We start from the raw sequence: 27,326 nt of genomic DNA on the forward strand, positions 1-27,326 counted from the left end.
AGGGCCTGCTAGATAGAAGGTTCTTTCTTTTCTCCCCGGGTCCTGTATTCCACCTCCCTGCTGTTCATGTCCTGCTTCTGAGTCAGGCCTGCTAAGTCACCTGTGTGGTCTGCCGTCAGTTCCAGATGCCGCCTCGCAGGGTTCTTTCTGAAGGCTGCCTGAGACTCACGCTGGCAACTCGCAACAGAGTTTTCCAGATTCTGAGGACCTAGCGGTGGTGTTCTGTGGGCCAGGGCCTTGGGAATGTCGGGTGTTCCTACCTTACTGTGAGCAGGGAGGGCAGACGTAGAGGAAAGAGTGTGGCTTTAGTCAGACCCTGTTTCTTCCACCCAGAAGGGCGGCCAGTCCACAGCCCCCCACCTGGTGGTGAGATCTGGATCCAGGGAGGGGCCGTGCTCCAAGAAACATTTCCTACTGGAGACTTTTTCCTTTCTCCGCTCCCTTCCTCTGCTTCCTTCCCTGGGCTCTCCTCACCTTGGCCCACATCCCTGCTACGGAAATTGTCTCAGAGAAGAGAAAAGGAAGGAGAGGTCTTTGGTCTTTGAGTCCTGACAGTTGGGTGATTTCAGTCCTCTGAAAGAGGAGTGGGTGAGTTTGGGAGCAGGGGATCAAAGAGCACGGGTCTGGTCCCCGTCTGGTCGCCTCCCGTGGAGGCTAGAAGCGCTGGTGCAGGCTAGCCGCGCGGCCCGGAGGGGAGGCCATCCGCCGCCCAGCCTGGACCCCTCTCCGGCGGGGAGGGCCAGAGCATCTCTTGGTGTCTTGACCTCCGTTGAGCGACCACTGGCTTAGGAGGGCTCCGCTCAGAGATGGAGGTCTTGTTGCCAGGGACCTTTGACTTTGCAGACGGTAGTATTTGGGAACTAAAAATGATAGCAGTAGTGGTTGCTCTCCCTTGAGCCCTGGATGCAGCATCTTAACGTGTGTTCTCTCACCGGATGTGCTGCCACTTTACAGATGAGGAAACTAATGGCAGTAAGTGGGGGAGCCACGACCCAAACCTAGTTCTGCCAGACAGAGCTCCTCGGCCCCCACTGACGCAGATGTGTCCTCTTTTGGATGGTTTCCTGCCCTCTTTGTAATAATCCCATCTCCCTCTTAAGGATGGTGTTGATAATAATAAAGTTAGCTTGTGTGGAGGCATTGGCAGATTTAGGATTTGGACACTAGCAGTTCGTCTCTGGCGTTTGCGCTCTCAGCCACCCCCTCTGCCCCTGTGAGGAGGGAGGGGGATGGCAGAGCTTCTCTGTGGTTATTGATGTGCCTGACGTCCCGTGTGTGTGTGTGTCTGTGTGTGTGTGTGTGTGTGTGTGTGTGTGTGTGTCTGTGTGTGTGTGTTGAGCCTGGTGGGCGGTGCTGTCCTGCTGTGCTGCACAGACAGACCAGCCCGGAGGGCCAGAAACCCCAGGAGGCAGAGCGAGGTCGGGAAGGACAGTGGGATTCCCAGATTTAGCTTCAGAGGGGCAGAGGGCCTGAATCCTCAAGTCAGCACTAAATTCCTATTACCACTTTTGAGGACTTGAGACTGCCAAGCTCCTGCTGCCGTTGGCTCATATCCTCCTTAAAGAGGGGCATGACAAGAAACTTAAGGAGTGAATTGGAGGTTGCCAGGGACACTTTGCCACCCATCTTCCTCTCATGAGAGCTGGGGCCCCTGTTCATGGCCCCTGAGGCAGGCCAGGTAGGACGGTGGGCGGTCTGGCCGCACTTGCTGGGCGGGTGGGGCTGAGAAGACGTGGACGGTGGAGGCCCAGCCTTCGGGACCCTGATGGAGGGACTCAGGGTACCCTTCGGGGCAGGCACTAGCAGGGCCTAGGAAAGCCCTTCTCTGCAAGGGGTGTGAACCCTCGGGTTGCTTGGGAAGGGTGAAAAAGCAGGTGTTTGAAAAATCTGCTGATCTAGCAAACGCTGAGGGTCAACCAGAGGTAAGTGAGCAACAGGGTGTCTGAAGCAGAGAGGGCAAGAAAACTGTGTGGCCTGCGGCCAGCCGACTGCAAAGGCCCTGGGGACGAGGTGGACCTGGGAGGGTTGGTAAGGACTCGCAGGAGAGAGAGCATTTCCTGAAGGGCGAGAAGAGGTTGAAAGAGACTCAGCTGAGAAGTCAGGAAGCTCTTCCTTCAAAATCAACCATATGCACGGGATCTTTTTTTTTTTTTTTTTCCCTCGAATGCCTAAATCCGTGAGCTTTTGGGATCTGAGTCAGACCGCTTATCCCAAACCAGCCAGCAGCTACTGCGCAAAGAGAAAGAAAGGTCCTGCGTTGACACAAGGAAGAAAAGGGAAACATCCGTAGCGGGCTCTGTTTGCTTTGTGTTCTTGTTTTTCTGCCTGGAAAGCGTATGGTGAGAGAGGGAAGCTTCTCACGAGGAACCCTGGACAGTTCCTTGGGTGCCGTAGCAAGTCCTTTAAGCCCAGCTTGTGGAGGGCTTTATGACAGCCCAGCCCAAAGGGGCCGTGATAGGAAGAGCGTGGACTCACACTCTTCTGGTCACCCTGCTCTCCTCCACACCGTGTCCCTGAAGTTAACAGGGTAGCTCTGGATGGTTCTGGGATGTGGCTCTGGCAGTGCTTTGCCCTGGTATGTGGGAGTGATGGCATCAGGCGGCATTTCTCTTGGAGAGGTAAAGCCGGGCTCCAAAGGAGACTGAGACCAAACTCTTAACACTTTTATTCAAATATAATTCATATGCCATATAATTCACCGTTTATTTTTTTTTTTTTAAAGATTTTATTTATTTGACAGAGATCACAAGTAGGCAGAGAGAGAGAAAGAAGCAGGCTCTCGGCTGAGCAGAGATCCTGATGTGGGGCTTGATTCCGGGACCCTGGGATCATGACCTGAGCCAAAGGCAGAGGCTTTAACCCACTGAGCCACCCAGGCGCCCCAATTCACCCATTTAAAGTGTGCGATTAAGGGGCTTTGAGTAAATTCACGGAGCGATGTAGCTGTCACCACAACCAGCAGCTCATTAGGAAACGTTCGTTAGCACGGAAGGGAACCCCACACCCCTTAGTCGTCACCCCTAAATCCCCACCCTCCTCAGCCCCAGACTAATCTGTCTCTATGGATTTGCCTATTCTGAACATTTCAAATAAATGGAATCATACAATATATGGTCCTTTGTGACCAGCTTTGTTCACTTAGCGTCCCGTTTTCGAGATCCTTCCCTGTCGTAGCAGGTTGTCACTGCATTTTATTGCCGACGACGATTCCACTGTGGCTTTTCCACAGTGTGTTTCTCCATTTGTCAACTCATGGCCACTCACATGGTTTCTACTCTGGGGCTCCGGCGAGCGTGGGGTGTTGCTACCACCTCGAGTCGGATGTCCGCTCCATTTCTCTCAGGTGTGCCCCGAGGAGCAGCGCTGCCGGCTCGCATAGCCACTCTGTGTAGCCCTCTCAGGAACACACATGTCTTTGTGGGAACGTGTGTTTTCATCTGGGTCGGACGGTTTTTTGTGTTTTCTGTTTCTGCATCTGTTCAGTACCGCGTCCATTCTTTCTGCTTTGTCACACTCTCTCGTTCGAGCCACGGCCTGTCTGAGGGCAGACGATCGCCTTGCTCAGACCCTGTCGCCCAGTCCGTTCGCGGCACAGGTTTCATGAGCATCGGCCGTAGCTCCGATCGTGTAGGTGCGAGGATGTCCGTGAATAAATGACGGACGCCTGCCCTCGTGAGCCTCCCTTCTCACCGGGATCGACCACTCATGAATGTAAAGCGATAGATAGTAAAAGTAACGGTGAAGTGTTGGGTGCTGATGAGTGGCTTTGAAGTCTTCCTAATTGTTGGGCTCCTGGGACTTGGCCGTGCCCCCCTTTCCCCAGTGTGAGCCGGCGGCGGGCGGCCAGCAGGAGGCGCAGGGCCTGGTGGGTTATTGCTGGCGGTGGTGGGACAGCACAGGTCCTGAGCTCCCGCGCCCATAGGACGCTGGCCCTGGACCGGACACTCTGCTCTCTTGGAGTGAAGACTGGCTCATTTCTCCTCTCCTCCCCCTCCTCCTCCTGATCCTCTGCCTGCCTGCCAGCCCCCTGCAGTCCACCCCTTCTTCTCAGCACTCTGGCGTTTCTTGTGGAGAGCTAAGGGCAAGGGTGCGGGCACGGAGAGGGCGGGATCCGGGACCGTGTGCCTGTCTCCACCCTGCAGCCCACCCTGGGACACCTCGACCCCAAGCCCAGCAGTAAGTCCAACATGCTGCGGGGCCGCAACTCAGCCGCCTCTGCTGACGAGCAGCCCCACATCGGCAACTACCGACTTCTTAAGACCATCGGCAAGGGCAACTTTGCCAAGGTGAAGCTGGCCCGCCACATCCTGACCGGGAAAGAGGTGAGCTTCGGGGGCGTGGGGCGCGGTGGGACGCCTGCCCCAGGCGGAGATGCCATCCCGGTTGAATGGAAGTGCTGAGAGGGAGGAGGCAAAGGGAGGGAGAGCTGAGTCCCGGCTTCAGCCTGCTCGAAGACCGAGTCCGGGCCTTTTGTCTCCTTCGCAGGTAGCTGTGAAGATCATTGACAAGACTCAGCTCAACTCCTCCAGCCTCCAGAAGGTAAGCACATGGCATCTTCTGTTCTTTTCTAAACCTCTCTGTAGGGGTCAGTGACTTACTGAACCCAGGTGGGCCTCTCCTTGGATCCTTAATTAAAAAAATTTCAGGTCATTTCACTGTCCCTGCTGCTCTGTGGGGCTCCCTGTGGGGCTCTGATCAGATCCACATGTTGACCACTCTGAGTGGGCTTCCTGGCCCCAGGCACTGGCTCTTTTTAGTCTTTCTGCCCTTCCCCACCATTTGGCCTATCTATCTGACCTACTTCCTGCATCTTGTTATCTTCTGGCCTGTGGCCAGCCCTGGGTTGGTAACCATTACTAGAAACATGTGTTTGGTGACTCCAAGATTTGGAATGACCCAGAGGAGTGGCTTTAGACCTAGACGTACAGGGATAGGCGGCAGGGAGCCCTGCCACCAGATTTGTGCCAGCTACACTTTAGGGATGTGAGTCTGGAAGATGAGGGTTTTTGAAGCTAACTCCACAGTTTCGAGCCTGTGACAGTTCGTATAGGTGAAGGACAGGTACTCCCAATCTGCCTTCTCGTTTCTAGGCTCCTCTTGGCTAAAAGTCTAAGCCATTTGCATGTAGGTGAGGTTGAACTTTTTCTTCCCTCCTTGACTTACAGTGAGAAACTGAGGTCTGTCTTAGCTAGCTGCTCGGATGGGCACACATACCCCCTGGTCGGGAAGCTATGAAGAACTGGTGGGGACGCAAAAAGGAGGCTTCGGTCGCAGAATGGGACCGCTTGCCAGTGACAGGTTGATGTCGAACTGGAAACTCTGTCCTCTCCCCTCATCCTGGGCTCTGGCAGTTAGGGGAAGGAGAAGGTCTCCCATCTGGCTCCCAAAGAGTTAGCTGTCCCCGTCCAGGTCAGTCGGATTTCCTGGTGCCCTCATACTCCCCTGACCGTGGCTCAGATTTCTTGACCTTGATTCACCTAGTTCTATCAGGAGGCGGGCTGAATTTTTCTTTCCACGACTACATTGTGTTATTTGAGTTAGGAGAGGCCATAGGCTCACGGTGACTGCTGCAGTGGGATTTAGGAGCTTGGGACTAGGGGCTGATATTGGGGAAGAGGCACTCTTGGACTAGCAGGGTGGAGGTTCAGGTGCCTTGACATGCTGGCAGCCAAAACCAGAGTGGTTCCTGTTTTCTCTTAGCCCTGGGATCCCCTCAAGGTTCTTTGGTTCACAGGAAACACTACTGTCATCACCAGGGCTTTCCTGCTTAGAGCTTTCCGGAAGGAAGGGAAAGAGGGCTCCTCGACATGTTGGCTCAGCCCGTGCGGGATGGAAGCCAGCTTGGTGTGAGCCGTCCGGTCTCCGGTGCAGGCCACCCTGCCATATGGTCACTGCCACAGTCGGCCAGGCCGTCTTACTTCCTGTGTCTTTTCTCTCCTTGCCTCTTCCTGACCAGCCGGCTGGAAGGCACCAATGCCAGACAAATGTAGCCATTTTAAAAGCCTTTTAACACACACTGTTACCAAGGCCAGTCTGACGCTGGCCAAATCACTCTGTTTAAATTTGATCCCAGCAGTGATCCGTAAAGAGGACAATAGTGAAGAATCTATCCCCCAGGGTTCTCAGTGAGTCCAGAAAACTCTATCGTTCTCCCAGGCCAGTAGGACCCCAGCGGGGTGGGAGTGGGGGTGTCTGTACTGCATGGGATTGGGGGCAACCCTGGCCACTGCCTCTGGCCCCATTTCAGTGTTACTTCACTGCTGCTTACCACCCGTGAGGTGGTGTCCAGGATTTTTTGCCTCTTCATCCAAGACAGCTGCTGGACCAGGATAGAAGGCAAGAGAAACCTGGGCTCTAATAAGAAAAGGGAGCCAGGTTCAGAATCCAGTTCCCAAAGACTGGAAAACCTGTCTCTTCTCCGTTTCATGTCCACCTCACAGAAGCTCTCGGATCTCATTAAGGGGAAAAACCATGCTCATTTGATTCCATAAACTGTATCCTGAATTAGGTCTCCAGACCTCTCCTTCCTGCAAAAAAACCAAACCAAACAAAATATAAACAACTAATTCTGCTCTTTGTGCAAATGGTGAGGCCTGGAAGTTACCAAAACCCCACCTTCAGTCCTCTGGCCCCCGCAGGGGGGGATGGAGTTCGTTTCTGTCATCTTTCTTTATGGAAATACATGGTTTGGAGTCCCTGATTTTGTTTCACAAAGAGAGCGTGAGTGTGTGGAGGTGGGTTTGATTAAAATTGGCATCAGCTATATATAGGAGCGGCGGCTTCTGTCACCGCCCCAGAGGCCTGGGGAGAAGGGCCTGCCCACTAGTGCAGAGCCCTCTGACTTCTGTAAATCAGAAGATGAAGGGGGTCCCCTTCAGAAACAACCCCCCCCCCCCAACACACACACACAGAGACCAAGCTGGAGTCTGTTTTGTCACAACTTCAGTGACAGTCCTGGTCCTGAATATTCATGTACAGGGGCTCACACTCCCTCCTTCAAAGGCGCCCGGCCAAACCCGTCTGCTGTTTGGGGGTTGGATTTGGGGAGACTGCAACAGGGCACGTGGCTGGTCTATCCAGATGCTGAACCCGAGGCTACCAGTCACTGGAACCCCGCTTTCCTCCTGCGGCTGCTTCTGCTCTCGTTCCCCTGCTTCTGAGCCTCCAGGGACAGGCCTGGATGACCAGGACAGCTGCCCTCTTTCTATTCTCTGCCTGTTTTCTCTTTGGGGAGAAGAATCCTAACAGTGGCTCGGTTTGGAGGGAACCCAAGGGAAGCAAGTTAAGCAAGCATGACCCTTGGTATTTTCTTTCCTAGCTATTCCGCGAAGTAAGAATAATGAAGGTTTTGAATCACCCCAACATAGGTGAGAACAAGATGTCTTCCTTCCCTCCTTCCTTCCCCCACAGCACGGCCTCTCTTCCTCCCCGAGGGCATGCTGCTTTCTGGAGTCCTTGCGAATGACTCTGGGGAAGCCCAGCTCAAAATCCAGCTGTGCCTCTGGTGCACTGGGCTGTCCTGATGAGTAGTGTGGCTGCTGCGAGAGGAACTTTCTCTCGTGGGGGATAGGGTGAGGGCTTTGGTCCCAGGCTGCCTCTGCTCAGATTGGGGTCCTAACAGTGCCCTCTGCTTCTTCTCTGACTTGTGACTTGGCCTTTTCTTTTGTAGTTAAGTTATTTGAAGTGATCGAGACTGAGAAAACTCTGTACCTTGTCATGGAGTACGCCAGCGGAGGTAGGTGTGGAACTGCCCCTTCCTGTGGGCACACACCCCCATCCCCCATCCCCGTCCCCGTCCCTCAGCCCCAGTAGGCTCCGACCTGGACCCCACCCTGTGTCTTGCAGGAGAGGTGTTTGACTACCTGGTGGCCCACGGCAGGATGAAAGAAAAAGAGGCTCGAGCCAAATTCCGCCAGGTGGGTGCGGCTCCTGCTGCGGAATATGGGCCCGACCTCTGCGCCCAACCTCTGCGCCTCTGTGCCTTGGGCTTCGGCACGTAGGAAGGAGCTGCCGCTCTCTGAGTGGCCTGTGGAGGGTCCCTCGGGCTTTGCCTGTTGCTGTGGCAGTGCAAAACTAGCTCCCGGGTCCCAGGTCCGCCAGCCTTGGGTGCCGCTGGGCTGACCGTCCTTCCTTCCTTTCAGATAGTGTCTGCTGTGCAGTACTGCCACCAGAAGTTCATTGTTCACAGAGACTTAAAGGTAAGGCTCGCTCCTGTCCCCCATGTCTCTTGAGTCGGAGTGGGGGTCGGCAAGGATGTAACCATCTGGCCCTGCGTGTTCAAGGAAACACGAGCTTTTAATTTTTCAGAGATGATGAGGAAGCCCCTTGGGCTGCTTCTGCCACAGGCCTCACAACTGGCCTTAGATCTCATTCCAACGGGCAGACAGAGGGCCGCTGCCCCATCGTTGCCAGGCACGTCACCTTCCGGGGCTGCCAGGCATGCGGGGAGCGCGGCAGGCTCTGCTGGCCCTTCAGGCGGCCTGGCCGCTGACCGAGGGCAGAACGGTGACTGACCCACAGCGGGCGCGTGCTCGCTCAGCTCTCTCCCTGAGATGCTCGAGTGTGAAATGCCTCAGAGGCTCCTGGCCGCCCGAGTCCAGGCAGACGTGGCTGCGATCAACCCGAGCCTGATACAGCGGAGCCCCCAGAGCCCCTCCAGCCCGCTCTGCCCTCCTCCAGCCCAGCCTCCCCACACTGGGGGCCTGCCCTGGAGTTGATGGAGAAAGTCCCGAGACTGAGGATGGCTTCCTGTTTGTGCTCCCTTCCCCGTCAGGTCCTTCGGGGTCCCTGGCTTACTGTCGTCCGCTCGGTCCTGACATTTTCCATCTTATCTCCCAGGCAGAAAACCTGCTCTTGGATGCTGATATGAACATCAAGATTGCAGACTTTGGCTTCAGCAACGAATTCACCTTTGGGAACAAGCTGGACACCTTCTGTGGCAGTCCCCCCTATGCTGCCCCAGAGCTCTTCCAGGGCAAAAAATACGATGGACCCGAGGTAGATGTGTGGAGCCTGGGAGTCATCCTGTATACACTGGTCAGCGGATCCCTGCCTTTTGACGGACAGAACCTCAAGGTGGAGTGAAGTGCACACTCAGTTGTTCGTTTGTTTGTAAGATTTTATTTGTGGGTAACCTCGACACTGAACAAGGGGCTCAAACTCACAGCCCCGAGATCAGGAGTCACACACTGCGCCAACTGAGACAGCCGGGTGCCTGGGACTTAGATCATTTATATTGTCTCTCATTTCCCCTCTCAGCCTCTGGTCTTACCCCCTGACCTCTCTAACCCTTGCTGCCGCTACATTTTCCCTAAGCCAGAGCTTCAGAGAAGGGCTTGCTAAAGGTAGCAGCAGACACGGGGCCTTCTGTGCTCAGTGTCATGGCCTCCATTCTTTCCTCAAGGGATGGGATAAATTGTGTGTCCGTTCTCTCCTCCAAGGCGCGGGGATGGCAGGCCTCGGGCTGGTCAGGCTAATGGGCACAGGGTGTTTGACCCCAATGCTTCTCTAGTGGGCTGCCTTGTTCAGACTCTTGCCTCCTGCTGTGTCTCAGGTATGTCTGCCTGGTCAGCCTTCAGCTCTCAGGAGCCTGGATATTAGCTTTCTTCCCTGGGCCCTGGGGTGATTTGAATTTCCCTCCTGCTGGGGCGCCTGGCTGGCTCAGTTGGCAGAGCAGGCAACTCTTGATCTCAGGGTGGTGAGTTCAGGCTCCATGTTGGGCGTAGAGCTTACTTTAAAAATAATAAAATAATAAAATTGCCTCCTACCCAGGAGCTACGGGAGCGGGTACTGAGGGGAAAATACCGCATTCCGTTCTACATGTCCACGGACTGTGAAAACCTGCTTAAGAAATTTCTCATTCTCAACCCCAGCAAGAGAGGCACTTTAGAGGTGAGCAGCCTGGAGCCCAGCTGGCTGGAAAGTCCAGGGAATGTTCCCAGGGACACCTCCAAGCTCAGTCCCCTTCCTCCCTGTCCATACCCTTTCTTTTGCTCCCCAGCAAATCATGAAAGATCGATGGATGAATGTGGGTCACGAAGATGATGAATTAAAGCCTTACGTGGAGCCGCTCCCTGACTACAAGGACCCCCGGCGGACAGGTGAGGCTCTGCAAGCTGTGAACTTGAACTCCCTCAGACCCGGGACCACCTGTAACCGTATGTCCCCCCCTTGCAGAATTGATGGTGTCCATGGGTTACACACGGGAGGAGATCCAGGACTCGCTGGTGGGCCAGAGGTACAACGAGGTGATGGCCACCTACCTGCTCCTGGGCTACAAGAGCTCCGAGGTGTGTGTCCCCTGCTTTGTCCCCTGCCGGCCAGCTCTGCTGTCACCAGCACCCCCGTGCTTCTGGCAGCCGTGGAGGGCAGCAGCTCCTCTCTGAGTAGGTGTGCTCTCTATGGATGAATTTTAAGCCTCAGCACTGGTGGGTGAGACTCGCTGGCCTTTGCTTGCACTGGTCTCTGTCACAGAATGACTAAGAAAGCTGGTGGGGTCTAGGCCTGGGCCTGGGTTCCCGTGTGGGTGAGTAGATCTGGCCCCGTCTGTGTTGATTAGGCTGGATCAGTTCTTTGTCTTTTTTGGTTTGGCATGGTTGGGTTTTTAAAGATTTTATTTGAGAGAGAGCGAGAGAGAGCAAGCACGAGTGTGGGGAGGAAGGGGCAGAGGAAGAGGGAGAAGCAGGCTCCCCGCTGAGCAGGGAGCCCAACATGGGGCTCGATCCCAGGACACGGGGATCATGATCTGAGCTGAAGGCAGACGCTTAAACGGCTGAGCCACCCAGGCGCCCCAGGATCAGTTCTTTGTTGATTTAGAAATCTTTCTGTCTGTTTCCGTGTGTTTGTGTCCCTCGGCATCTGGAACTGTCCACCTCTGGGTGTTCGGGTGTGTGGGTCTCTGTGCCTTTTTTATAGGAATCTTGAGTCATTGTGTTGCTTCTACTTAGTGCTTCTGTCTGGCTGTGTATATCTGTGTGCATGTATGTCCGTCCTTCCATCTCTTCATCTGGAGGCCTCGTCTTTGCTCTTCTGCCCGTCTGGGTAACCATGCCTGTGTGTGAGTCTGTGGGTGTGTGTGGGAGTGGGGTCTCGCTCACCATCTGCGTGTCCCCACATGCACTCGTCTCCCTGCTCCCCGCCTGGTAGTGTTGGACTCTCGGTTCTCACCTTAGCCTGCTTGGGAGGTAACTAGCCAGGGGCAGGAGGGTGTGCTCTCCGAGTGTGAAAGTGTGTTCACACTTTCACACAGGCTTATCCCTCTATGGTGGTAGGGGGGTCCTTTGTGTGCTGGGGGCCGGTGTTGGGCGGGGGAGGTCTTAGGCTCTGTCAGGATCTATGTCAGGGCGTATGTGTCTCCTGGAGTGTTCAGGTACACCTGGGTCCTGCAGGGGCCTATCATGTGAGTGTGGGGTGGCTTTGTGTCGGGCAGGGTGGTGTGTCCTTGGGTCCATCCGCACGCATCTCCAATGACTTGTGCCCCCCTTTGCCTCTGCTTGCAGTTGGAGGGCGACACCATCACCTTGAAGCCCCGGCCTTCTGCCGATCTGACCAACAGCAGTGCCCCTTCCCCCTCCCACAAGGTACAGCGTAGTGTCTCGGCCAACCCCAAGCAGCGGCGCTTCAGTGACCAGGGTGAGTGCTTCGGAGGACTTGCAGGTGGGGGCTTACCCCTCTCCTGAAGGGGCACAGATTCTGGGGGCTGGGGATGACACCGCTGAGTTTCAGTCCCAGTTGAGCCACTTGTTAGCCTTAGGCCGAGCCATGGAACTTCCCTCACCCTCTGGGACCTGGGGTTTGCCAGGTTGCTGGCAAGACTTTTTAGGAGAGCGCCACGCGTTCGTGTGCGCGGCCGCCACTCGGTGGGCCCCTCGCCCTTACCTGTTCCCGTCACCCCTCTGGCCCACAGCTGGTCCTGCCATTCCCACATCTAATTCCTACTCTAAGAAGACGCAGAGTAACAACGCAGAGAATAAGCGGCCTGAGGAAGACCGGGAGGCAGGGCGGAAGGCCAGCAGCACAGCCAAAGTGCCTGCCAGCCCCCTGCCCGGCCTGGAGAGGAAGAAGACCACCCCCACCCCTTCCACGGTGAGCGTCCCTCGGGGCCCGCCACCACCCAGCCCTGCTCCCTTCCCCGCCCCCCTCCTACGGTGGGGTCTGCCCTCCCGGCAGCTCCATCTGGCCACCCACCAGGTCTTAGCTCCCAGGCCACTTTTGCTTCCTGTGGAAAGCCTACCCCCAAGAGGAAAAGCAGAATCCTTTCCTTTCTCTACTCTTCTGTTCCTGCTGGAAGGCGGAGGGGAAGCCGGTTCTGTGAACAGAAGAACACTTTGGTTTTCTGTGATACAGCTCTGCCCTTTATTCCCCACAGAACAGCGTCCTCTCCACCAGCACAAATCGAAGCAGGAATTCCCCGCTTTTGGAGAGGGCCAGCCTTGGGCAGGCCTCCATCCAGAACGGCAAAGACAGGTGAGCCGGCCCAGGCCCTGCCCACCACGCTGCCCCTGAGCCCTCTCTCACAGCAGTGACGTCCGTCGGCAGCCCCGCCTCCCCGCCCTGCTCTCTGGAGTTCCGTCCTGGCTCTGTCCAGTCCAGCTTGTCCACACGCCAGCACCTCCCCCTGCTCTTCCCCCACTCCCACTCCCCCCTACCCCTGCCACCGTGTCCTCTCCCCTGTGTTCCTGGGACTGCTTCTTGCAGTGGGCAGACCAAGGGAGACTCCATGGTCATCTCGGCTGCCTTCTGGCTCCTTCCTTCCTTCCTTCCTTCCTTCCTTTCTTTCTTTCTTTCTTTCTTTCTTTCTTTCTTTCTTTCTTTCATTGCTGCTGTTGTTGTTTACTTACTTATCTACGCAATGTCCACACCCCGTGAGTGGGTTTGGGGCTCAAACTTACAACCCCGAGGTTGAGTCACACCCCTTCTGACTGAGCCCGGGGGCGCCCCTGCCTTCTTGGTTCCTGACTGCAGCCAGGGCATGGCAGCCGTGCTCCTCTCGGCGTCAGCGCCTGAGGCTTTGCTTGGGGGTCCCCAGCTCAGAGCAGAACCCTGAGCTGCCCACCTGAAGGGTGTACGTGTTGAGGGTGACCCTGGCTGGGCCTAGCCAAACAGATCTCCCCTTAGCCTCGACCACCAGCATCTCTTGGTGTGTTGCCTTCCTGGCTCCTTCTTTTCTGAGCTTACTGAAAATTCCCCTTAGCAACACCCTGCTCTTTCTGTCGGCAAAACATCCTTGTTCTTAGAATTCCTAGGAGACCAGCGCAACCCGGAGGCAGTTACCTCCTGTCGGCTTTCCTGCACTTTTGGTTTCCTCCCCCAGGTTTTGGCCTGCCTCACTTTCCTCACCCGCCCTCCACTTCCCAGTCCCGCCTTCCTCCACTGCTCTGACTGGAGTCCCGTTGCTGCTCCCCAGACCTGACCTGACCTGACCTGCCCTGCACCTGCCGAAGCTCGCTCCCCACCCCTCACCCCCAACCGTTCTGCCCTGCCCTTGCTTCCTAACCTTAACCTCCTGCCTCCCCTCCCACCCACCCCTAACCCAGGCCTCTTCGCTGCTTTTGTCTCCTAGCCTAACCATGCCAGGGTCCCGGGCCTCCACGGCTTCTGCTTCCGCCGCGGTCTCTGCGGCCCGGCCCCGCCAGCACCAGAAATCCATGTCGGCCTCCGTGCACCCCAACAAGGCCACTGGGCTGCCCCCCACGGACAGTAACTGTGAGGTGCCGCGGCCTAGGCAAGTGTGCTGGGGCAGCTGGCGCGGCGGGTGCCCTCAGCCTGCCCCACCCCCTGCGCCCCAAAAATCCTCCCCCCCCCTGCCCCGGCCCCAGGGTGCTGCTCTGCTCTTGGCATCTTAGCCACAAGAAATGGCTCTGTCCCCTACAGTCAGGAAGTAGAGAGAACAAAAAAAGAGCTTAATGCCCCTCTTTTCCTCCAGTTCTCCCTCTCAGAACAGATATGCAAGAAGCCGCCCCGAGGCTCCAGAAGGAAGCCTTTTTGTTCTGAGCCTTCCTGGACTTCCTTAGGACCCCAGGGACAGTCAGCACCAAAGGGACTCAATCCTTGAGGGTTGGTCAGCATTGTCCCCTTGAGGTTCCAGTGCGCCTAGCTCCCCAGGAGCCACTTCTCTCCGGCCTGTACTGCTCTCCACACACGCATCCTCCGTTGCCTCCCTCCCTCCCCCGAACCATCTCCTTCCACCTCCGCCTAGATGTCCTCCTTGCCGGTGTCCTCGGTGGTCACACCCCTTCCTTCTGTGTCCTCCGTGATGGCTGCCTCTGCCCTAGCATCCCCTTCCCCCGCCCGGGGCGCTGCAGGTGCTCGGTGGTAATGGCGTGCTTGTGCCCTGACACCTCTCCTCCGCCCCCACCTCTTTTCCCACAGCACAGCCCCCCAGCGTGTCCCTGTCGCCTCCCCCTCCGCCCACAACATCAGCAGCAGTGGTGGAGCCCCAGACCGAACTAATTTCCCCCGGGGTGTGTCCAGTCGAAGCACCTTCCACGCTGGACAGCTCCGGCAGGTGCGGGACCAGCAGAATTTGCCCTATGGTGTGACCCCAGCCTCTCCCTCTGGCAATAGCCAGGGCCGGCGGGGGGCCTCGGGGAGCATCTTCAGCAAATTCACTTCCAAGTTTGTACGCAGGTGAGTGGGGGTGGGGAGGCGCTTAGGGTGGCAGAGAGAATAGGGCCAGGCCCTCCTACCTGCCTGGGAGTGGGGGTGGGGACTGCCGACACGAGGCTTGGGTCTTGGGGTTAGAAGAGGCCTTGGGAAGCCTAAGGAACTGGTGCTTGTCAGCATCTCACGATCCGAGACCCGTGTGTCCCTCCCAGGCTCTCCCTAGCTCCTGTACGCAGCCCTCGTTCTCCGGCCCGAGAGCAGATGGCCAGTGCCGCCTCCTCTCTAGGAGAGTGTGAACTCAGATGCTAAAATAAAAGCCCCCCCTCTTCTCTCCTGGGTTCCCATGGAAACTTATATTTGGTGACGCAGCTGCAAAGTCATGAGGCCTGAGCCAGGCTGGGCCGGCAAGGAGAGTTTTCCTGGTCCTCTGACCTCCTTCCCCCCGACCCCGTTGGCTAGGTCCAGCTGCGGTCGCTCCCTCGGCGTCAGCCGCGTCCTCCTCCCCAGGGCTCGCCAAGATGAAGGCCTGTCATAAATGAAGTAGCCGCTGGGGGCCAGCCTGGCCTCTTCCCTCGCAGCCAGCCCCGTGGGTGGACGCTTTCCGAGGTGGCGAGCAGGGTGGGGGTTCTCTTCATGAGGTTTCTCACACCTGGGCCCCAGCCGCCCTGAAGAGACAGCTTTGATTCCTAGGATGCACCCAAGCCATCGCGCCTGGCAGGATGCTCCCTATGTCCCCACCTCAGCGGAGCTCGGGAAGCAGCAGCAGGCTCGCCGCCCTTCCCGCTGCTCTTAACTCAGACGGAGAGCCAAAGCCCTGGCCCTTCCAGTCCCAGAGCGCAGGGCTGCGGGGCAGGGCGGGGCGTCTAGGACTCTAGTCTCGCTGAGCGGCTCTTCCACGTGGGGTGACCCTCGAACCTATAAAGCCCACTCCCCACCTGCTTATCCACATACTGTCTTGTTGGTTTTTTTTTTTATTTCTTTTTTTATTTTGTCTTTTTTTGTTTGTTTTTTTAGAAATCTGTCTTTCAGGTTTGCCAGAAGGTAGGCGTTCAGCCCTCTGTGTGTGTGTGTGTGTGTGTGTCTGTGTCCTGTTGTCCTACCTCCGTCATTAACTCCCCTTTTCTGGCTCTTGCTCCTGCCTCCCTCTGCTAACCGCGTCTGTGTGGCCCTCTCGCTGCCATCTTAAAGGGATGAAGACTGCCTCTGACCGGGCGGCCACTCAGGGCAGGTGACTTTGAAAATGAGGGGCCAGTCCCGAGGCACAGGGGACCTTCTCAGGGAATTCTCCCTTTAAGATTGTCTCGTCACCCCCACCCCAGGTTTGGGTTTTGGTCGTAGCCCTGGGTTTCTTCCCTGGCCCTTTCCCCCATCTGTGCATGCGCTGTGAAGGAGCTCCAGGAGGGTTGCAAGTGCATCTGGGACGGGCTCTCCTTTTGGGTCTTTGGGTCTTTCCCTTCTCTGGTCCCCTGAACACTTCAGGGCCTTGTGAGCTCGCCCCTGTCCTAGGGACAGCAGGACTTTGGAGGTGCTACAGGGACGCCGGGGTCCCAAGGCTTTTCAGTCTGACGCTTCCAGGCCCTCAGGAGCCTTTGCCTCAGGAGTGGGCACAGCACCCCCTTCTGGCAGCTCCTGCAGAACTAGGCCTGCCCCCACCCCCACCCAGCACACCTCCTGCCTCCCGCAGGATCAGGACGAATCAAGCCACGCCGCTTCTCTGGGCCCATGTTCTCTGGATAGGGACTGTGGCCTCCAGAGAGCCAGGGGCCGGGATGTTCTAGGGCTGGGGCCGTCTGCCTCCTAGCCCTGGCAACAGTGGGAGATCCCCCTCACCCCAGCTCAGGCATCTCCCTTCTTAGGCCAGAACCCGGCTCTGCCACCTCCAGCCTTATCCTCACCCTCTCTGGAAGCCTGGGTGGGCCGAATGAATACCAAGCTGAAGACCAAGGGCCGGGTTGGGAGCACTGGTTCCCCAAGACTGTCAGCCCCGGCTCTGTGCCGGGGCTAGGACACCTGGCAGACACGTCGGTGACCCAACTGACTAACGGCCAAGCCAGGGTCCCTAGGCTTTCCCCTTCCCACCCACTGCTCCCCACCCAGCTCTTCACTGCATGGCTGGCTGTTGACTCACAGGCCCTAGTGGGGGCCTGCCTTGCTGGGCGCCTCCACCCACAGGGCAGGGACCAGGTGGGGCTGGGGAGAGCAGCAGGCTCCTTCCCCGGCACAGCCCGGGCTCCCTGCTCGCAGCGTGCTTGTGTGCATTCGTGTGTCTGTTGTGTCTTTGTGTTCCTTTTCCATGTGCTGCCGCTGCTCTCTCTCATCCGCACCTCCCTGCCCTCCTCTGCAGCCCCCAATTTCCCGGCTCCAGGCACCCGTCTTCCAGCCAGGAGCTGGAGAAGCCGCTCAGCGGGGCCAGACCTCTTCCCCACCCACCGTCCCAAGGTGCTGGCCCTGCCCTGCCCTCTGTCCTCCCTTCTGCACAAGCAGATGGCCTAGCGGCCTGGCAGGCAGGGGGAGTTCTGAAAGAATGGGGGAGGCGGGCTTGTCCACGGACGGCCTCGCGTCTCTTCCCCCCCACACCCCATCTCCAGGCACCTGCCCCAGGCTTGCTCACTGTTCCAGCTCTCAGCCCTTTGAGCCTCCTGAGAGAGGCCTCCTTCTGACCCCCTCACACACACCACGTGTCCCCCCCCCCCAGCCCAGCCCCTTCCCCTCAAGAGGACTGCGGCCCTAGGGCCCGCGGGTACCGGTGTTGAAGACCCATCCACGGTGTGAGGCCCTGGTTGTGGGCTGGCGGGGGAGCGGCCTCGTGCCATGGCTGCGTGCTCGGAGCGCGCCTGCACACCCGCGCCCCCCTCCTCCCCGGGACCAGAGGCTCCGCCTCCCCAGCACTTGTCTCTGGGAGCGTGGGGAGGGACAGGCCCCAGGCGCTGGGCTCCCTGCTGCAGAGGGACAGTCCGGCTGCTGCCGGTGTGAGGTGCTGCAGGGCCGTGGTGGCCTGCCAGGTGACGGGCAAGTGGCCTCAGAGCTAGGGTCCCGCTCACCCACCGGCGGCCCCTCACCAGACCCACCCTCGCCTGGGTCTGCGGCGGTGGAAGGAGCGAGAGATCCCAGCACTAAACTCTCCCTCGCTCTGTTTTTTGAGGAACCTGAATGAACCTGAAAGCAAAGACCGAGTGGAGACGCTCAGGTGAGAGGGCTGGAGCCGGCACCAGCCCCGCCCGGGCCACCGGGCTTGCCACGAGCCTCCCGCACCTCTCCGCCTTCTCTGCCCCCCCCGCCCCCCCCCCCCCCCCCGGCTCTTCTCTGATGGCTCTGCCCTGTCCCCACCGTCCCGGGGCCTCCCTTTCCTCAGAGAAGCCCCACGTCCCAGCTGCAGTAGCTGTGGGCCCTTCTCCTCAGCTCCGGTGCCTTCTGGAAGCAGGAGCCCTAGGCTGGGTGGTTGGGGCTACAGATTGCTCCCCATCGACCAGCTCTCTTTCCGCACCTCAGCCGCTGCTTTCTGTCCCGTCTGTGAACCGCTCAGGGCTGTTGAGCACGTGCTCTCCTTTCCTCCCCGACCCTCTGCTCCTCAGAGAAAAGCATGGAAATGTCACCCTCCCCTCCTCTCCCCTGCCAGGGCCTGGCTTCTCCTCCCCTTCTCTGCCCTCCCTGAGAGACGGAGGTCACAAAACTAGCCACCCCTGTCACCCTCCCTCTGCTTCCCCCCCACACCAGGTCTGATGCTCCCTCCCTCCACTGTCGCCTCCGGGGCACCCTCCGTGCTCTTCTCTGGTCTCGGTGGGGGGGCCGGCTGCCAGGGTGGCTCTCCCGTGGGTAGGGTGCCCCGGGCCACGCCCTGACCCCCTGCCTCTGGCCTCTCTGCAGACCTCACGTGGTGGGCGGCGGAGGCAATGACAAGGACAAAGAGGAGTTCCGGGAGGCCAAGCCGCGCTCTCTGCGCTTCACGTGGAGCATGAAGACCACCAGCTCCATGGAGCCCAACGAGATGATGCGGGAGATCCGCAAGGTGCTGGACGCGAACAGCTGCCAGAGCGAGCTGCACGAGAAGTACATGCTGCTGTGCATGCACGGGGCGCCGGGCCACGAGAACTTCGTGCAGTGGGAGATGGAGGTGTGCAAACTGCCGCGGCTCTCTCTCAACGGGGTCCGATTCAAGCGGATATCGGGCACCTCCATGGCCTTCAAAAACATTGCCTCCAAAATAGCCAACGAGCTCAAGCTTTAACGGGCTGCCGGGAGCCGGGGGGGCGCCGGAGGCGGGCCGGCCGGACGGAGCTGCTGGGGCCGGGCTCCCACCCACCCGGGCGAGACTGCGGTCGGGATTGCCCTGTCTCCCCCTGCTGGCACTTCTCCCCTCCCGCCCTTCTTGGTTTTTTTCTTCCATGTTTGGGGGGGACAGGAGACGGTCCTTTCCCCCCAACATTGACCCCTGCCCGGAAAGTCCCCCTTCCCCCTTCTCCCCCACAGGAGGCAAAGGAAGGGGAGGGGGTTGGGGGGGCAGGGCTCCCCCTCGGTACTGCGGTTGCACAGAGTATTTCGCCTAAACCAAGAAATTTTTTATTACCAAAAAGAAAAAAGAAAAAAAAAAATCCCAGCGGCCACCTTTCCTCCCTGCCCCATTGGGACAGTCGAGACTGGATCTGTGGGGTTTCCCGGGAGGGCGGCTCAGGGCTGGGACACTCAGGCAAGAGTGGTGGAGTTCCCTGTCAGGCCCTCCGCCAGGCCCACTTTGGGCTTCTCCCCTCTCCTTCCCCCCTTCCCCTCCAAGCAAACCACCAGAGGTGGCCTTCCCCTGACCTCAGGCCCCAGGGCTGGAGGCCTGGATGGCCGGGCCAGGGGCCAGGGGCGGGGCGCTGCGCAGCCCTGAGGTGGGGGGGTCGGGGGTGGGGGGGTGCTGGCGGCTGCCCTGGGCTGGCAGGCGAGGCTCGGGGCTCCGCCCCCCCCCACACTGTACCCTCCGCCCCTCCTTCCCCAGAGCTGGGCATTTCCTTCCACAAGCTGCTGTGGGGACTTTTGTTCCCCTCCTCAAAAGTCTGTGCCATCTTCTCCCACCCCTCCTGGGCAGAAGGCGGGGGGCTGACCCCCCCCACTGGGAGAGGGGAGGGGACTGCAGGGCAGATAGGCTCCTCGGCCCCCAGGGGGCCGCCTGGGCTGCTAGTCTCCGGAACAGGGATGCTGGGCGCTCCGTTATGGGAGAGCCTTTGTCTGAAAGCACAGCCCCTCGCCATTCCTCTCCCCTGCCCCCTTCATTGGCATTAATCTGGGCACCAGCTAGTTCCCTAGCAGTGACTCCCCTCACCACTCATCTCCCGGCCTTGCCTTTTCTTCCTGACACTGTCGCCCCTCCTCTCAGGAGACACTGCCCAGGGCCTCCACAGCCGCCTGGTGGGGGGCTGGATAGGGCAGCGGGGGGCCGGGAGCCTCTGCCCTCCCCCGGGGGTGGGGGGACAGATCGGCCTAGTGACTCCCAGCTTGCTAACCTCCTCGGCCAGCGTGGGAGTGGCTGGTTATGGGCGCTTGGCTGGTGGCGGCCGCTGCAACCCTTAATTTATTTCTCTGCTGTTTCTGTTCCTGAGAAACTGGGGGAGGGGGGTCCTGCACAGAGGCTGCCCCTGCCCTCACCTGAGTTGTACATTTTTTTGTGATGGGTTTTATTTTTTATTTTATTTTTATTTTTATTTTTTTTTTTTGATTTATGATGACTCCACTCCTACTCATCACCCCCCCACCCCCCCAAGCCCAGGCTCCGTGGCAAGTCAAGCCCTTAGGGTCCCAGGAAGGGGCATAGCCAACCTCAGCCCTCCTGCCCCAAGCCCCGGCTGCGGGCTCCGGGCTCTGGGCTCAGGCTCTGACCAAGGGCTCCCCCTCCTTCCGTCCCTCCCTCCCTTTCCCTCCTCCTCCCTCCCCACCCCTCCTGCCCAGTGGAACAGCCCGGGTGCTCTGAGGGGCCGGAGGGCATGGCTTGGCTCCCAGAGGGGGTGGTGGCCCATGGAGGGGCTCCCAGGCAAGGTGGCCCCTCCCCACCCACCCTCCCACACCCGCACTTAGTTTCTCCTCTGGATCAAACACGTAATAAAGAGAATGTTTGGAATCTGAGCTGCCTCCTCCTGTTTCTTCTCCCAGCCGGGCAGGGACCCAGTCCCCCTGGGCAAGATGTGGCTCAGCCCGCCAGCCTTGCAGGAGAGAATGGATTCCTGTCTGGGGCCTGGGGGAGGCCAGTGCTGGGTGGCTGCTCCCTCCCATCCTCAGGGCACAGACAGGAAGCAAAGCCCAGGGCAGTCCACACTGAAGGAAGAGAGAGCACTCGGTGAACGTGGAAGATTTTATTTATTTTTAAAAAACATTGAAAAATAAACCCATGTCTGCATATGTTCCCAGCCCTCCTTTCTCTAAGCTTTCAGGCCGTGGGTCCAGTGGGCACCCTCAGAGCTCAGCACTTCTCAGCAGACTCCAGAAGACAGGAGAGCTGCCCATCCAGTTCTGCCACACTCCGGCCCCGAAGGAACCTCTCTGCCCACCTCCCCCCTCCAGCCCCCTCCCCACCTCACCCGGACTTTATTGCTAAAAGAAAGGAAAGAGGAAGAACAGCCAAGGCTGTCCTCTCCCCCATCCCCCAAGCTAAGATCACTACCCCCTCTACACAAAGGGCCAGACCCAAAGGCCAAGCCCCAGCAGACTAGGAGGCAGCCATTCCAGCCCCAGCCAGGAAGAGCAAGGACCCTCAGGCCAGCTCAGAAGGCCCCTGAGCCCCAGCCCCTGGCTGGGGTGGGCGCCGAGAGACTCCACTGCCAGAATCCTGCAGAGCCCACAGGTCCAGACTGTGCCCACTGGCAGCTCTGGGACTTTGAAAGACCTGCCCAAGAGCTCGAGTCCCTTCCGTCCTCAGTGAAGCCAGAGGTGTCCAAGGATGGCCAGCAACGGCGTTCTGGAGCCTCTGGAGGGTAGAGGGCCTCAGGGCTCAGAGTGAGGGTGCCGGAGGCTCCAGGGGGGCTCCAATCAGGGTGGGTGGGGGCTGAGGGCCAGGCCGGGCACCGTGGCGGGAGGCAGCCAGAGCAGGGCGGATGAGAGGTGGTGGGGGCTGGTTGGGGGCCAGGCGGGGCTGGAGGAACCGGCCCTGCTGGAGTGGGGGTGGCTGGCGGAGCAGGGTGGGCGCCGTGGGCAGAGGCGGCCTCAGCAGCGGCGGCGGCTGGGACAGCGAGGCGGGAGGCGGCGGCGGCGGCGGCGGCACGGTGGGCAGCGATCGGGGCACAGACGTTGAGACGGAGGTGATCTGCACCTGAGAGGTGAGAGAAGGGGAGACCAGGTTCCAGCACAGCCTCGCCCCCACCTAAGACCACAGCCGGTCCCAACCCTCACTCTCAGCCCCCTCACCTCATCGTCTTCCTCGAGGGCTGGGGCCGGCAAGGGGGCCCCTCTCCTAGCCTCCTCCATTGGGACTGGGGCTCCGGGGGCCCCATCCTGCTCGGCCTCCCATTCCTGCAGCACCTCCTCCAGGTTGAAGCGGCGCCGATAGCTCACGAAGAAGGTCTTCACCTGGGTCAGGGTCTTGTTTCCAATGACCTCGGCAATAGCCCCGAAGTCTTTGCCGTACCTCCGGATGGCTACAAGGGTCCAGAGCGCAGCCAAGTGTGAACACCCCATGACCCCTCCCTTCCCTTCTGCCCCAGGTCCTTGGAGGGTGGGGAAAGATTCCTGGGGCTCTCCATAACGCGCCCCCCCGCAGTCTAACCCACCTTGTACGGCCAAAAGCTGCTCATCAGTGGTCCAGCGGGAGTTGAACTTGGTGTTGGCCTGGAGAGCAGAGGATTTATCCTTTGAACTCAAAACTATGCAAACAGAGGGCCCTGCCCCCCCAGAGCTCCCCTTTCGGCTCCCGTGGGCAGCACGGGAGTAGCCCCGGCTGCACCCAGGCCTGGAGCCCCCTCACCTCTGGGGGGCGCAGTGGGTCGATGCCCCCCTCCAGCGCTTGGCGGAGGCTGCTGTTGGTCTGCTTCATGCTTTGTACCTGAGAAGGCCAAGCAATGACCCATCAAGCTCTCCTGCCAGAGAGGCCACCAAGACCAACTCTGGCCACGGCTGGACTGCGCCAACACGGCTCATGGCCACCCACCCACCACCCAGCTCACCCCTCCCGCCCCACGCGGTTTGTCCCCCTCTTACGGACCAGAGGAGTTTCCTCAAAAGGCCCAGAAAAGAAGACCCAGTTACCCAGAAGCCTAGATGATGCGGCAGAGGCAGTCGGGGCATCTGGACTTCTCCCCTTGCACCCCAGCTGTCCCCAAAATTGTAGCTCCCTGGGCTGCCCGCCACCCCCTCCACACGGCCCCTTCCTCTCTCAAGCCCCCACCTGGCGCTTGAGGGAGATGAGCTGCGAGTCAAGGCCTCGAAGAGTGAGGTTGGCAAGGTCTGGGCTTCCTGACACAGCCGTGAGGCCCTCGGGGCTCAGGTACATGCCCTTGGGTGGGCGACGTCGGGTTCGCAGCGGGTGGTGACGGTACTGAGACCCCTGGGCCTCCTTCTTCCCGGGGCCTGGCCGGGTATTCAGGGGCCGAGAGGGTAGAGGCTGCAAGGGAAAGGACAGGGGTGGGTGGTGTGGAGCCCAGCGACAGGGCAGGCAGGTAGGCAGGGCCAGACCTCACCTCTCTCTTAGGGTCTCCAGCATCCGGCTCTCCCTCACTAACGGCTCCCCGGCCCTCTTCAAGCTCATCGCTGTTGACACAGGGGCCCGGAAGGGAGTGAGGCAGAGGCCAGGGCCACCCCCTCCCCAGGGGTCAGTGTGCCCCCACCCCGGGGCCCCCAAGACCCCCACCTGTCTTCTTTGTCCTTTCGGCCCCCCAGCCGCCGAGCCTGTCTGTCCATCACGCTGGTCCGGCTGCGGGTCTTCTTCCACGAGTAGTAATACTTCACCAGGCTGGGGATCAGCTTGTCAGGGAGCTGGAAGGACAATGCCAGAGGCTGGGGCCCACCCCACACCCGGGGCCCACCCCACACCCTGCACCCACCCGCCGGGGCAGCCTCCTCACAACCAGAAGGGCTAAGGAACACTTGGCTGGGGCGAAGGGGCTTTACCATCTGCTGGATCCGCTGGAAGCACTTGCCATGGAAGCCAAAGGCCTGTTCAAACAGCACCTTGTCCTCCACGGTCCACTCGTCAGGGAACGGGGTGAAGTTGGCCAAGTCGGCCAGCGACTTCTCCACATCGTGCTTATGCCACAAGAGCATGCCCAGCGCCTGGTCCGGGAGAGGGAACAACTCAGCTCGGCTGCCCCCAGCACTGTCCCATCCCCACCCCGGATACCCACGGGGCCAAGGCTCACCTGCTCAATGTTGTAGCCATGCTTCTCCTTGGCCATCGCAATGTACTTGTCAACTGCAGGGATGGGAGGGGCCCGGTCTTGGAGAAGGGGTTACCACTCCCGACCCAAGCCTGCTTGCCCAGATGGAGGGAGGCCCCCAGGGGCTGGGCCCCCGAGCCTGAGTCCCAGGGCAGGGGCTGAACCCACATACCTAAGCCTCCAGCCCAGTAACTGACTGGCATGAACCCAAACCCCCAGCTCCCAAGGATGTGACCGAACCGGGATCTTGCCCACTCACGCTTGGCATCTGACACACAGTGGTTGGGCGACCACACCAACATCCCCTTCAGCTCCTTGTTACTGTAGCGGGCTGGGCTCTCTGAAACACAAGACCAGAAAGGGGAAGACCTTCGGCTCAGCCTAGCAGCGCTGGTCTGGACCCGTGGCCAGAGGGTGGCAGAGAAGTGGGGCTTGTGAGGTGAGGCCCAGAAGGGAAGAAGGGGCAGAGACCCAGACAGGAAGGCAGCGCAGGAAAGCTAAGCCCATGCCACGGGCTACCCACCCCCGCCTGCCTGCCTGCCTGCCTGTCCTCCCAGTGGGCACCAGCCAAGGGCTCCCCCAGGTGGGGCTCAGGGCCAAGCCAGGGGCCCTCCGCTCCCCTCCCTTCGCAGCCTGTCCTGCCACTCACCAGGCTTGCACTCCGGAATTACAGCCTGGTAATTGGTTCCAACGCGGATCATGCTGTCTGTGGAGCCAGGGGGAGGCAGTCAGGACTCCAGGGAGGGAGGGGGGGAGGACAGGAGGATGTGGCGGGGAGGGGGGTGGGCGCTGGCCCGGGGCTCTCCTTCTAGACCACCCAGGACCCTCACCTTCTAGAAGGCTCACTTTTCCCTGATCTTTCCCCTCAGTTACCCTCAGCCACAGAAGAAACTGGAAGATGAGAGACCCTGCCTAGTCATAGCCCATAGTGGAGGTGGTTGGGGGGCGGGGTGGTGGCGGGGACAAGGGGCCAGTTTAGAGCCCAGGCCAAGTAGAGCCCTTTGTTCTGGCGGGGGGTGGGGGGGGGGTGGGGAGGGGGGTCTGCTGCCCCTAGACCTGGACCATAGCCCTGCAGGGAAGCCAAGGCTCCTCCCCACATGAGCCTCACAGCTCAGTGTGGAAGTGTCTTTCCAGCCCCTGCCCCAGCCAGACCTCAGTCCCCCGTAAGGTGGCAAGGTATGAGCCGCCCAAACTGCGCCAAGGAGGCCTGCCTGAGTCCTTCAGAGACTGAGGGCAGGGCAGGGCAGGGCAGGGCAGGCAGGGCGGGCAGGGCGGGGGTGGGCAGGGCCGCCTCCTCGGCAGCTAGGGGCCCAGCCTCCAGACTCCCCGAGCCGGCAGACCCCGGGGCTTGGGGAAGAAGCCAGCCAGAGGCTCCAGTCCTAGGAGGCAGGAGACACGAGTCGCAAACGCCCGTGGTCGGCAACTCTCCCCCCGCCCCACTCGCGTCCCCGGTGCTGGTGCACCTTTAACCCTAGGCCGCCGGGCTCACCGTGCGAGTGCTCCTCCTCGCTGCTGTCATCCTCCGAGTGGGGCTGTCCGCCGTTGGGCGCCGTCTTGGCCCGGCTGCGGGACAGGATCCCGGAGCCCGCGCTCGGCTTCTCCATCACCGAGGGCATTACCCCGCCCAGCTGCCCCGGGGGGCGCGGGAGCCTTCGGAGAGCCGCGGTGGTTGCCGCGCTCGCCTCGAGTGCCGTGCCCGGCCCGGCCTGGAGAGGTCGCCACTGAGGCTACGAGAGGCAGGAGGTCAGCGTGGCCGGGGTCCCGCGGGGCGGGAGCCCTGCGGACAGCTCCGCGCTCTCCGCGACCCCCACGGGCGAGGGCGTCAGAAAAGTTTGTGCAGAAGTGGGGTACGCGGGGGATGAGCGCAAGGTCCGGTGCGGCTGGGACGCGCTCGCTCCAGACGCTCCACGGGATTGGGGCTCCCCCGGAGAAGTCGGGGCACCCTGCCTTCGGGGCGCCCCGGGGCCCCAACGCCCTCACGCCCACGCAGTTGAGCGGGCAGGCGCTGCGGCGCAAGTGGCGCCCCCCGCGGGCTGCACGCCTCTCGACTGCACCGGGATGCCCCCGTCCCCGGGCGGGGACCCCTGTCCCGACCAGACCCCTGCCTGCGACGGCAGACGGCGGGGTCCCGGCGGTGGCGGTGGCGGTGGCGGCGGTGGCGGCGGGACGGCGCGCACGGCGCGCCGCGCTGGGCAGAGTTGCCGGGAGGCGGGCGGAGCGCAGCCGCGGGCGCCGCCTCGCACCCACCCCGGCGCGCTCGCTCTCCCCGCCGCGCTCGGGCTGCTGCTCGCCCGCCCGCTCTCCGCCGCCGCTCGCTCCTCGCGCACACAATGAAGCTGCTGGCAGGGAAGTAGTGCCGGCTGCGGCCTCAGCACCCCTCCCCCAGCCGATGCCTCCGCCAGCTGAACATCTGGCCCTGGGGTGGGAGGGAGGGCCCGGGGGGCGGGGCCTGGGGGCCGGGGCTAGACCTCCAGGGGGTGGGGTCAGGGCCCGGGTGGAGAGCGCTTCCCTCCGCGGGGCCCCGGGGCTCCCCGACTTGCCCCCGAGGGGAGACCCCGACTGCCCCCCAGGAGTAGCCGGGGGTCAGCTCCACCCACGCGCACACCAGTCCCGCACACCAGTGGGCTCGGGTTACTGCCGCCTGCCCCCGGGGCCCTGAGGCCGCCTGCCCGCCCGCCCGGGTGGAGCCCAGCTTTTCCTTCCATTTCCCTTCCTGCCAAGGAACTCCCCGCCCCCCCTTCCGCAAGGGGGACCCCCCTCCCTCTTGCGCCCTTGGGGGCCAGAGCGGATGGGAGGCCGGACAGGCGAGGAATGAATTCCTCCAAGAGCTACTGGGCCCAAGCCTAGCTTCTGGTGCATCTGTGGGTTCCCAGGGGTCACCTCAGTTCCCTTTAACTGCTGCAGAATGCACCCCAAAACAGTGGCATAAGGGGCCGAGGACTGGGGAGTGGGAGGTGTAGGGGAAGGTCTGGACCGCAGGGAGTGGGAGGAGCCGGGTCTTCTCCCCACTGGGTTCACTGTCACCCCAGCTGGGAGCAGCATTCCCCCTCCCCCAGGACCATCGCGGGCAGAGTGACAGACCGGGAAGCGGGTAGAGCGGCACAGACGGAGATGGGGGAGGGGGTGGGCAGAGACTTTCAAAGCCAGACCCAGCCACCCTGCCAGGCACACAAAGAGCCAGCGCACACACCGGCGGCGGCTCGGAGCCTGCGAGCTGCGCCCGTGCCGGTCCCTGCCGCCCAGGGCACGTGCTGCAGCTCACACAGGCCGAAGCCCCCGCCTGCCGCCCCTCCCACCCGGAGCCCCAGATTCCTAGACACACCTCCACCGGGCACACCCCGCTGTGCCCAGACCGAGCCGATCCTGCGCTAGCACCCTCCTCTCCCT

At 60.5% G+C, this 27,326-nt stretch overlaps 2 protein-coding genes across 3 annotated transcripts in view; one reads left to right on the forward strand and one right to left on the reverse strand.

Moving 5' to 3' along the window:
- MARK2 (microtubule affinity regulating kinase 2) overlaps positions 1–20,700 on the forward strand; it is a 58,281-nt gene extending 37,581 nt beyond the window's left edge. The window contains 17 exon segments of the mRNA XM_082748189.1: positions 4,143–4,322; positions 4,486–4,539; positions 7,319–7,367; positions 7,670–7,735; positions 7,846–7,916; positions 8,142–8,198; positions 8,839–9,075; positions 9,772–9,891; positions 10,001–10,100; positions 10,177–10,289; positions 11,499–11,631; positions 11,906–12,084; positions 12,368–12,465; positions 13,562–13,723; positions 14,371–14,628; positions 17,747–17,791; positions 18,469–20,700. Of these exon segments, the coding sequence (XP_082604315.1) occupies positions 4,143–4,322; positions 4,486–4,539; positions 7,319–7,367; positions 7,670–7,735; positions 7,846–7,916; positions 8,142–8,198; positions 8,839–9,075; positions 9,772–9,891; positions 10,001–10,100; positions 10,177–10,289; positions 11,499–11,631; positions 11,906–12,084; positions 12,368–12,465; positions 13,562–13,723; positions 14,371–14,628; positions 17,747–17,791; positions 18,469–18,829 (2,283 nt within the window). The 3' untranslated portion in view covers positions 18,830–20,700.
- On the reverse strand, positions 20,254–26,268 carry RCOR2 (REST corepressor 2). 2 transcript variants are annotated; one of them, XM_082748222.1, is made up of 12 exons: positions 25,429–26,263; positions 24,589–24,645; positions 24,199–24,279; positions 23,922–23,974; positions 23,674–23,835; positions 23,414–23,538; positions 23,244–23,313; positions 22,952–23,167; positions 22,532–22,609; positions 22,338–22,395; positions 21,976–22,205; positions 20,254–21,880 (listed from the first exon to the last, which is right to left on the reverse strand). In XM_082748222.1, the coding sequence occupies exons 1-12, from the start codon at positions 25,553–25,555 to the stop codon at positions 21,563–21,565; spliced, it is 1,575 nt and encodes a 524-aa protein (XP_082604348.1). In that variant the 5' UTR covers positions 25,556–26,263; the 3' UTR covers positions 20,254–21,562. The 2 variants fall into 2 exon arrangements, with proteins under 2 accessions (XP_082604348.1, XP_082604349.1); XM_082748223.1 differs by lacking the exon at positions 21,976–22,205 and having other exon boundaries at positions 25,429–26,268.
- Positions 26,269–27,326: the final 1,058 nt, after the last annotated feature.

Source organism: Mustela nivalis, assembly GCF_964662115.1.
Source record: "Mustela nivalis genome assembly, chromosome: 9".
In the NCBI taxonomy this organism is placed as follows: domain Eukaryota; kingdom Metazoa; phylum Chordata; class Mammalia; order Carnivora; family Mustelidae; genus Mustela; species Mustela nivalis.

Bases quoted from the DNA above. Each gene is read 5' to 3' on its own strand.
- RCOR2 (XM_082748222.1), bottom strand. From the start codon at position 25,555: ATGCCCTCGGTGATGGAGAAGCCGAGCGCGGGCTCCGGGATCCTGTCC. The intron at 24,646-25,428 runs GTGAGCCCGGCG...CTGGCTCCACAG, and splicing joins CGAGGAGGAGCACTCGCACG to ACAGCATGATCCGCGTTGGA. The intron at 23,539-23,673 runs GTAAAGCCCCTT...TTGTCCTTCCAG, and splicing joins TCCAGCGGATCCAGCAGATG to CTCCCTGACAAGCTGATCCC.